The sequence below is a fragment of the Drosophila virilis genome, chromosome 2 (assembly GCF_030788295.1).
Source record: "Drosophila virilis strain 15010-1051.87 chromosome 2, Dvir_AGI_RSII-ME, whole genome shotgun sequence".
Classification (NCBI taxonomy): Eukaryota; Metazoa; Arthropoda; class Insecta; order Diptera; family Drosophilidae; genus Drosophila; species Drosophila virilis.
The window spans coordinates 19,560,753-19,571,366 of record NC_091544.1 but is presented as its reverse complement, the minus strand read 5'-3'; the positions used below and the strand labels follow the sequence as shown (position 1 = coordinate 19,571,366).

Here is a 10,614-nt window from a genome sequence, read left to right as displayed (position 1 = left end):
AACGTTTAAACGTTTAATGCCGTTAACGCATCTTGAAATGAAAGTGAACGCGATGATTTTTGCAAATTTTATACGCTTTTCGGATATTGCCTGTGCTGAGAATTGTGTGTGGGATCTGGGAACGTGCTTCAATTTTTAAATTACTTTTACCGCGATTTTGAAAGCAAAAATACAGATAGATGGCAACGCTGTCAATAGAGCTAAAGCTAGTTTGTTGCACGAGCTTAAAGCTGCGTTTAAAAATGAAGTTGAGCTTTTAGGTACAACAGGGCGTATGCGTGCTACACCGTACAAAGCAAGAGGTTTATGCATTGGCTAAGTAGAGAGGAAGTAGCAGATGGACAGATATAGATATTTTTGACCAATTATAATATATATATTATGCTATTATATATTGACTAACAGATACACTGTACCTTTGCCACATATAACTATTCACAAATTTAACCAACTATTCGAACATAAGAATACACAGATATGGACAAGCGAAAGCACATACATAGCTAAGTTGACTGTTGATGTTGATCAATAATATATGTATATATTAATATATATATATATTTATATCTTAGAGTAAACAAACCTTATTATGATTGTTATAGATAATATAGAAGCAATTTAACGTTACGAATTTACAGAAATATAATCTATATTTAAAAAGTCTATAAAATTAATATTTTAAATTCAAATTAGATATAAAATGTAAATAAAAAACAAGGAATGCTCAACAAAGGCTGAGAAGAATGATTTTGTGTATGCCCATTGACCGATATTTCCAATATATCACAGATAGAATTTACATCAAATAAACATACAAAGAGATTAGCTATTCGACGTCTTTCATAAGAGTTAGCGCAACAGCGCCAATCAAGCCACAAACTCCCATGATATTAAGAGGTAGCAGAGCGTCATAACGTTCCTTGAAAATACAAATTTTTATTAGGTTGAGAACAGGTAGGTGAACCTCGATAGCTTACGAGCTGCCACAAGGACGGAACCAGTATGAGCCCAATGCCTGACGCCAAATTTCCCATTCCGACGCCAAAGTTACGCACAATAGTCGGATACTGCATAGCCGTGTAGGTTGGTATAATGGCATTATTCGCACCTATCAAACATTTTGCTGGAAGGTAAAATAAGTTATATGACAAGCTGCATACAGATTTATGTGTATCAGATTTATCGGATACCCACCAATAATGGCCAATGCAATGACGCCTGTCTGATTATTCTCGCCCTGGGGCACTAAATTGGTGGCCAGACAGCAAAGGCCCGGCAGCAGCATGTAGCCCAGAAGGCTGCGTCTAATGCCCGCTTTTAGTACTATGAAAATGCTGATACATATGGAAATGGTCTCCACGCTGCCGGCCACAGCGCTGTTGATGTATATATTTCCACCCAAATTGCTCAGATGCAGGGTCAGTCCGAAATAGATGATGATAAGGGTTAGCCAAATTATCAGGGTGAGGACTGTGGTGCGCCAGTACTTGCTGCCAAAGACAACAAACAGTGGATTCACATGCAGATCCATCTTGTGTGAATCCATTTGGGCCTTGCCCTCCTCAACGGGTGAGTTGACTGCATCTGTCTGGGATGGCTCTTTGGGCTGGGCAGCCATTGGGACGGCGGCCTCAAGCGTCTTTTGGTAGTTACTGGGCAGCGTAGTGCCATTCATCTTGGCCGCGCCTTCAAGCAGACGACCCAGCTCCTCGAGGCGACCCTGTGCCAAGAGCCAGCGTGGAGATTCCGGCAGCCAGTACCTGTTGAGGCAGAGAAAGGGAAAATAATAGAATCAATGTCATGCCTTTGGTATTTATTGCCTGACCACTGACACTTTGGAATTTTTCATTTTCATTCGATTCAAAGTCCGCGCAACACACAATGGCAGCTCAGCGAATGTGGCTAATCTGAAGGGTTTCCCATCAGATTCTGTGATAAACACTAAGGAATGTGTGGAACGTTGCCTGTTGCCTTGTCCGTTTGAAATCTAATTGATCCCACGCAACAAAATGCTGTCAACCGTTGGTCAGTGGTTGTCAGGAATTTGTTACACATTTCGTTTTCACTTTGATGTTTAATGCGAACGTGGAAAAAACAATAAAACGATTAGCTTAACTTTTTGTTTTTACTTGACGCACCAGAAGCGGCCTCAAGTCACATACTCGTAAATAATATAAAGACCTTAAGCTTGAGCCGACGAATGCAACAAATACAAATTACTAAACCAGAAAATAACACAAAACGTTCATTTGAGTGTATAGCTAACAATTTGTCTTACTCGTAATAATTAACCCAAGTTAATTTTAATATTTATGTATTAAAAATTACTTTCAACAGATGACATAATGGAAATAACTTAACTAGAATTACACATGTTAGCTCAGTAAATAAATATAAGGGGAATGGAATTTCTGAAATATGATATTCATATATTCTCATTTTGTTATCATAATGTTATTATTAGTGAGTTAAGTTGTTTAATTTAAGATATATTTATGTTTTTATACCCTGTATCGCAGTAAGGTAAAAATTATCCCTAAAACGGAAGACGAGGGTATCTGTGTTCTTGTCAAGCACTCTCATTAGATCACTCTTAGTAAGTCACTCTCAACATTTTTAATTTTCTATTCATTTTGTTGATATATTTTCATTTCTTCACCGGGTGGACAAAAATATGGAAGAGAATAATTAGCCAAGAGCTTGGAAACATTTCAGAATGATTGAATTGTTATCAAACTACCTTGTAAGGTTTTTTGGGGTTGGGGTCTTTATGTTCTTTATTTGTAATAGAAAAGATATCATTTTATCGCTAACGTTAAAATGGTTGGGAAAATAAAAATACTGCTCTTAACCTGAATAAGAATTTCACAGCACAACACGTTGCAAAAATTAAACAAATAAATTAAGCTTGTAAGCACGTTTAAAAGATTTGATTTAAGACCAAATCGTTTAATCTTACTAATTAAACATTTAACGATTGGGGAAAGTTGCAACTGATTTATGATTTAAAAACTTTTGTAATAAAACAATTGTTTTGTTTTTAATTAATCGGTGAAGTGTAAAGAAACAAATTGTGCAAATGAACTTGCAACCTAATCGATTTATGAAACCTTAAATACGAGTATGATAAACAGCAATATTTTATTGTAAGTATTCATTCAGCGGGTATTCAGTCATTAAATCATTGCTTTTACTTACCAAATGGACAACAAGGCCAGCCATGGCCAGGATATGACCAGCTGCAAAGTGCGCCAGTCTCGGATGAGATAGGCAATGCCAGATGATAGGACATACGAGATGGCGACTGGTAAAATGTTTAATATACCGATTATTGTGCGCCATTTGCCGGATACCAGCTCGACGACCAACACGAAGCTAACAACAGTCACGGTCATTGATGCGAATCCAATTATAACACGTAGCGACATGAACATGGCCACCGATGTTGAGAAGGCCAAAATTCCACCTGTGCCACAGCGGTATAGAAAGAGAGCGAGCCAAAAGATAGAGTGTTAGAGTGAGAAGGTAGGTTGGGAATGTCAGACAGAGGCAAATATGTTAAGCCCTTTCCACATACACACACACTCACACACACAGGTCGCATATTGTGCAAGAGTTTCATTTAAATGACAATTAGAAAATAAACGTGGCTCAAACTGTCATGTCTGGCACCAGGACATGCAATTTTCCCCGTGATTGGCATGATTGCTCTATCAACTATTTATAGGACTTACCAAAAACAGTTTGTATGAACACAAAGCTCATCAATGTGTGTCGGCGGCCAAAACGGTCCGAGATCCAGCCCGAGAGGACTGCACCAGCTGCTGCGCCCATCAGAAAACACATTTCCACATAGTTGGTTATGTTGTTTCCACAAATCAGACCAAAGTCCTGCACTAGCGTTTTGGCGTTGCCATCAATATCAGAGAACTCAAATTGCTGACACTGTCTATAGCCCATATCGCTGCCATTGCTGGGCCAATTGATCAGCTGGCCATTCTCCAAGATCACCTGGCTGTAATCAATATCTCGCAAATGACAGCCATTGGAGCTCTGGCTGAGGTTACGCCATTCCGTGACGCCCAATTCGAGCAGATTTGTTGGTCGGGCACACCAAAAGTCCTTTGGAGCGGTCTGCAATATGAAATCAAATTCAATATTAACCACTCCAAGCTCATTTTGTAAATATAAATTCTGAACAATAAACAGCCTTAAGATTAACCAACTTTTATCTTCGTTTTGCTAAATCGGTTGTTTTTCTTAATTCACTGGATATCAAGCTGAAGCCAAATATAATTACCATCATATAACTCATTCAAAAAAGTACATGCTCGACTCGGAGATACTAAACAATGTTAGAGCGACGAACTGTGTCCCTCTCTACTCTTGTTTAAAAAACTTCTGCCTGATTTATTCGATAATTATGAAATGTGTTAAAAAATTCAATAGCAAAAAAATGTATTAACGATTAATGTAACTATCATATATCTTTACATATAGTCTTTAATATGGCAACGATTTTGGCATGGCTATACACATTTATTAAAAAAAATTTGAATCTTGTTTTAATTGCTATTTTCCTATTTCATTGTTAAAAAGCATTTTGAATGTTTGTATAAGGTGCTCATTAATTAAAAAAATATATTGTTACATTTTTACCTTATGGAAAAACAATAATTTTATAATAATAATTATTTGCCTTTTACACATAAATTGCGAACGGTACATTTAAGGTCGTCGGCAATTTATATAACGGAATTTATTGTAACAATTTAAAACCTTAATTAAAGTATTTAAGCCAATTTGATACACTAACCAGTTTTTACCTAACATATAACGCACTATATGAATAAGTATAAATATCAAGGTCAAAAAGCATATTAATTTTAGAGTTGTGCTAAGCTCTTTTACTAAAAATCGCACAAGCTGAGGACATGTTCGATAAGACCGAGATTACTGTTGATAGGGGTAGATAAAACAATGTGATTTTATTTTAAATTAAATAAGAAATTATAAGATCTTAAACAACGTGTTAAAGCACAATTAAAATAAACAATATTATTTGTCATTTTTCCTTAGCAAAATGTTTTTAGACTGAAACATGATAAATATGTCAACACAATCACATTTTTATTGTCGAACGACTACAATTAAACTATGCCTGCTTCATATTTAGATTTTTTATTCACTGTACAAGTCGATAAGTTCTTGCTCTTTGTAATTAGCTAGTAGCAATTGGTGTTTATGGTGGCACTTGCAAACTGATTAATTATCGCTGCATGCATTTGTGTTTCGCATTGCTCAATGGCAAATTTTATGCGCCCATTCGCTGCGACCAGTAAGTAAAATGCAGGCCAATGACTTTGCGATTGAGTATTGAGCATGACTGTTACATCATACGGAAATTGGAAAACTTTCGGTTGTCAGGGTACGTGGCTACCTGGTTTCCCGGCCAGCGAGGCTGATTGACGAAGCCTTCAGTGCAAGCTGCTTAGCAGGCAGCCATCAATAACATAGCATAATGGAGAGGCAAAGGTTATTCACCGGGCTCGAGAGCCCGAACTCGATCTGCGGTGCATGGGGCGTATGCGCTATGCGTCCGGGCAGGCCTCAACAGGTTGATTCGACTGGTAACGTACGTGATACCATTAATTGTTGCTGTTGCTTTTGTGGTTTTGTGAGTGTGAGGAAATGGTTTCAAGTTCAAGTTGAAGTTCGCACTAAAACAACCACAACAGCAGCTACGCACGTAGAAAGTGAATTAGTCGTTTTAATGAGAGAACAAGTAAAAGTTAACGTTCTTCAAAACTGCCGACTAGTCTTGTTCCTTCATTAACGATATGTGGTCGTGTATATTATGTTTGTTGTTACGTTTGTTGTCCGTCTATGCCGTGCTCTCATGCCATAAACTATCCGTGTCCCGTATCTCATGTCCATTTGTCTGTGGTTTTGAGTGCTGCGGCACTTACTTGTCACGTTTCAGGCATTTGCATAAAGAACCGACGGTGGAATTTTATAGCGTGGGGTTAGCCGCATGATCACCACCAATCTGCAACCAGCGACCCACCCCACCTCAACCCACCGCTTCGCACACGAGGCTTCAGTTGCGCCGTTTAGATGAATGGGTTTGCAGATACATTTGCACGAGTTCAAATCGATTGTTGTCTGCATGTGTGTGTTTTTACATCATTTATTTTTGCACCTGATTGCAATTTAATGTAATGACGACATCGGGCACACTGGTCAGCAGTCGCACAATGCTTGATTTAAGTTTGAGCAGCTGTTTAAGCCATTGTTAAGAATACACAAATTATTAATAACCAATTAATATTCCATATTGCAGCAGACAATGTCGTTATTGTCAGTTCATTTAAAACTAGAGTGGAGTGTACAAGCTCTTTCGTTAAAGTATCCGATAGGCAGGTGATTTTATAGGAATGGGGATAAATTGATAGTTAAATTGAAAATTTAAAATTCTGGGTTCTTAATATTATTGTATTATTGTTGTATAAATTAATTTTCTCTTAAGCAAAAATATAATATTTTTATAATATTTGGGCACTAGAATTAGAATACTCGCATTTTAAAGTGGTTAAATTCTATTAAATGGGAAATTTATATTTATATAGACGGATACTCCCAGGAAATCCCCAATACAGCATCTAAACCTGCTTCTTTAATATATTGGATAACATATTATTATTTCAAAATTAATTGCGCGGGGTCATTGTATGATAACTAAGCTATTGCAGCAGGTTTTAGTTATACGCCATACTACAGTTAGTTATTACTAAAAGTACATATTTCCCCCCAGTGTGCTTAGGTGGCAGACAGACCGGCCCAGAAATGTTTGCTTATTTTATTATTGTAGATAAATTAATATATTTAGACATTTTAGCGGCCGCTATTGGCCTGAGGCACGAGAGTAACCTTTCGAAGTTAACCTTGCTTGTTGCAACCTCTAGCCGCCACCTGATATAGATCAGTAGGAGTGGAAATTAATTGAAAACTCTTGGAGGCACAAAGAAGGCAAATCTGTTGAAGTGGGTTATATTTATTTCTATATAATCGCGTTTGAGAACCCAGCCAGCATTCAGTGATGTGGTCAAACTGGAACAAAATTGTTAAGATATTTGGGGATTCAACAAACGTGTTTGTGTATTAAGAGATGATAAAAAAATTAATTCTTACACAAGTATTGAAATGAGTTTTGTGCTATATTAAGATCGTATAAAGTCACTCAACCTGATCATCAGCAAAATAAATAACAATTGGGTAAAAGAGTGTCTTGAAACAACAATTAATTAACCACGTAACCACAAATATTGACACAATTTCTTCTTATCACAGGTATCACTTATCAGCATGCTTTTGGCGGAAAACAACATAAACAGAACCAAGTCATGATTTTTATGAGTCTATTGGCAGAACAACAATGTGGCTCATTTCAGTTAGAACTTTGTGGGGCTTGCTCATATGTCGCTGTTTAAGCGTTTCAAATGCAACCACGCCGACTGGCAATGCAATTTGGTAACTTATACAGCCACACTAAGGTCTTGCCTCTGGCGATCACTCACCTGAAACACATAGACGAATATGTGGAACGTACAAATGGCCTGGTGGATAGAAAGAATGGCACACCACATGCACTGCCAGCGGCTTGCCGAGCCCAACAGCCCTTGCAGTGTCTTCATTTGGAGTTGCTCCAACTGGTCGTCGCTGATGGGCGTGGCCAGCAGCATTGGCGACAATTCGCCCGTATTTGCTTCAACTGTTTGCATACTGAGCGTTCAATTTGAATTGGTTTTGAAAAAGTCAACCGACAGCGGCTTCTGACGCCAATCAACTGATTTAGAATGTTTGCGAAAATTAAGATTTCAGTTAATGAACGAACACATATGCAAAATTCGATTTTTGTGCGTATTTTATGATTTACATGTGTATTTTCTGAGAGTTTCGGCCATATAGCGGACCTCAAGCGCGCACTTTACTATTACAACTGAGTCGTTAGACAGGCAGGTGTTAAAAACGAAGTGGAAGTCACAGTTGCACAGGTGCGCCAACACACAAGATTTTCAAAGGGGCATTAAGATAAAGTTCAACAAGCCGGAATGACAATCGAAAGAGCTGCGCTTAACTGATCAGTAAAAGTTATGCATAAATTAACCCAGCTGAGTGTGGAATTTAGATCATTGATCTGAAAACCGTTGAGAGGAAAGAGAGAGAGAGAGAGAGAGAGAGAGAGGGGGAGAGAGAGAGAGAGAGAGAGAGAGAGGGGGAGAGAGAGAGAGAGTTGGAATTTTCAGCAGTCAATTCGTATTATTATTGTTCAAAGTCTTAAAAACCAAAATATTTTTCAGTAACATTCAGTAATATGTCTGTGCGGCCTCATAAAAATTTCGAATGGAAGCTGTGTTATCTTAGGCCTGACTCATATATTATACACGATGCTTTGATATGATTTCAGATGTGCACTTTAAAGGATAGGCAGGCTCAGGTAAATATATACGAACATACCCAAAATCACGCCGCTCCCAAAATTCCTTTAACATATAAGGTCACGTTGGGATAGTGTAATAAATCATTTAGAAGGGCGGGTGGTAACAGGACATTGTGCAAATGTGTACACTTTTTTTTTTTGCCCAACATAATTTCCGAGCCCGTTTTCTTATCGACAACTTCCACTGTTTCATTCGAAAAAAGTAAAAATTTTCTGAATTTGTAGAATAAACATACATATGTATATGTACTTGTAATATTTACTGCATGATTGCAAATTTTTAATTCTTGCATCATATGCAACCAATTATAATTTGGTCAAGCTTGACTTATAATTGGTAGTTAGATAACCATATTACTATATAATATGCTGTTACATAAGAATGGCCCATTGATATGGGGTTGTAATCATGCAATTATCGACTGGTAAATAGCCATACTAAGGTATCTCTTAAGTTCTTGACTTCTTGATGCTGCAATTTTCTTTCTTATTTAGTATGCCATATGATAAACCGTCTGTGTCAAGGTACTCTGTGGTTTTTTTTTGTTTTTTTGGTTACCCTCCCAATTGCACATTAGCACGCTAGATGATTATCGTGATTAACATACGCTGAATCGAACAAACGAAGTGCTTGCAATTGACTAGCACGCAAGACAATCAAAGTATCTGACAGATACGCGCAGTGACAAATGATCGCAGATCTCAAATTCTGAGGCCCATTTTGTGCGTGTGGAATACGCTCCCAATGCAAATTGCTTGAAGGTCGCTCATGAGTGGGTTTCACGCGACATTGTTAATGCCTGAAATATTGGCAAATTAGTGATATATAAGAGGCTTTTGATTATTACTCGCACTCTCATTCAACACTTTTTGAATTCGACGAATTGTCGACGGAGCAAAAGCAACAATAGGAATAATGCCAAGTGCTGGCTGGCTTGTCAGTTAAAATCCTCAGGGCTTTCTTGTTATCACATTTTTTAAAGCAAGATTACCGACTGCGATATGTTGATTATATGGTGTGCTTATATTGTTTATTTACTCTATTAACAGTTTAACATATTGGAGTGACGAATGACAAACACTCCAGGCCTTACATTTTGATAGTATCTTAATAACACCAATTTGAATGTTTCTATAAATATAGCCCGGCCATTTGACCCACATGCATCTATTTTATATGAATTCGCGCTAATTTTTATGTAAATGTAAATCAGATAGATTTAATCATATATTATTAGATCATTAAATCGACAAATAAAGCAAACAAATCGACTTCCACCAATTGGTCGATTCAAATAAATCTTTCTCTCTTTATCACAAAACACAAATCACCCTATCAAGCAATTATTAAAACTGTGGCATGGCCAAATTGCGCTCGATCTGTTTTAGTTCACAAAACGCAACACAACACAACAAAAAAACAGTACAAAATTTGGATTTGAAAGTGCGACGCAATCAAGTGTGCAAATATTTGCCAATCCATAAGCTGAAACTCACCTGAAACACAAACATAAACAAATGAAATGTGGTGGGTATCTGGAACAAGCACAATAGAAATGTCCACATGAAGCTCCATTTACGATAATGACCCAAGAAATTTGATAAAACATCGCTATCCACGTCCTGGCTAAGATCCTTGACGGTGCTAGGCGTGGATGCAGACATAGCCACGAGGCCAACCTTCTTCAGGTCATCCGAATGGCGACGAAAGTCCATGGCAATTACACTTATTTCCGGTGTGCCTGGCACTGGCTTTGTTTCGCGGTAGCCGCCATAAAGGTTCGAATCAAGGCTGCCCCGCGAGCTGCCGCCAGTGCAATCGAAATTCAGGGAACCGCGTCGCAGCACGCCACTCATATCGCAAAAGAGGAATATAAAACAAGAGCACAACAATTAAATGTAAAACACTTAGTAAAAATATGTGTCGCTTTTGTATTTATTTGCTGATCGATTGTATTGCTCCGAGTCGCGCGGTTGATTGTTTGCTTTGCTTTTGGCGACGATCTAAATCCGTTAAAAGTTCGGCGAAGCTATTATAAATGGCAAAAAGCTCGAAAGCTCTATGCAGCGGCGTTGCCAGCTGCAATAAGCATAAAAACTCAAACGCTAAACTT

General features: G+C 37.8%; 1 protein-coding gene across 2 annotated transcripts; it reads right to left on the bottom strand.

Annotated features, from left to right (window-relative positions):
* Positions 1-579: 579 nt before the first annotated feature.
* Positions 580-10,509, bottom strand: LOC6630327 (organic cation transporter protein). Of its 2 annotated transcripts, XM_015171718.3 has the most exons (7): positions 9,994-10,509; positions 7,578-7,771; positions 3,735-4,134; positions 3,199-3,466; positions 1,195-1,760; positions 978-1,123; positions 580-919 (listed from the first exon to the last, which is right to left on the bottom strand). In XM_015171718.3, the coding sequence occupies exons 1-7, from the start codon at positions 10,355-10,357 to the stop codon at positions 827-829; spliced, it is 2,031 nt and encodes a 676-aa protein (XP_015027204.1). In that variant the 5' UTR covers positions 10,358-10,509; the 3' UTR covers positions 580-826. The 2 variants fall into 2 exon arrangements, with proteins under 2 accessions (XP_015027204.1, XP_002053348.1); XM_002053312.4 differs by lacking the exon at positions 7,578-7,771 and having other exon boundaries at positions 589-919; positions 9,998-10,508.
* Between the last annotated feature and the right edge of the window lie 105 nt (positions 10,510-10,614).

Excerpts from the sequence above, each read along its gene's own strand:
- LOC6630327 (XM_015171718.3), bottom strand. The coding sequence starts at position 10,357 with ATGAGTGGCGTGCTGCGACGCGGTTCCCTGAATTTCGATTGCACTGGC. Across the intron at positions 1,124-1,194 it reads CATTGCATTGGCCATTATTG|CAAAATGTTTGATAGGTGCG; the intron begins GTGGGTATCCGA and ends TTTACCTTCCAG. Across the intron at positions 920-977 it reads TTCCGTCCTTGTGGCAGCTC|GAACGTTATGACGCTCTGCT; the intron begins GTAAGCTATCGA and ends TGTATTTTCAAG.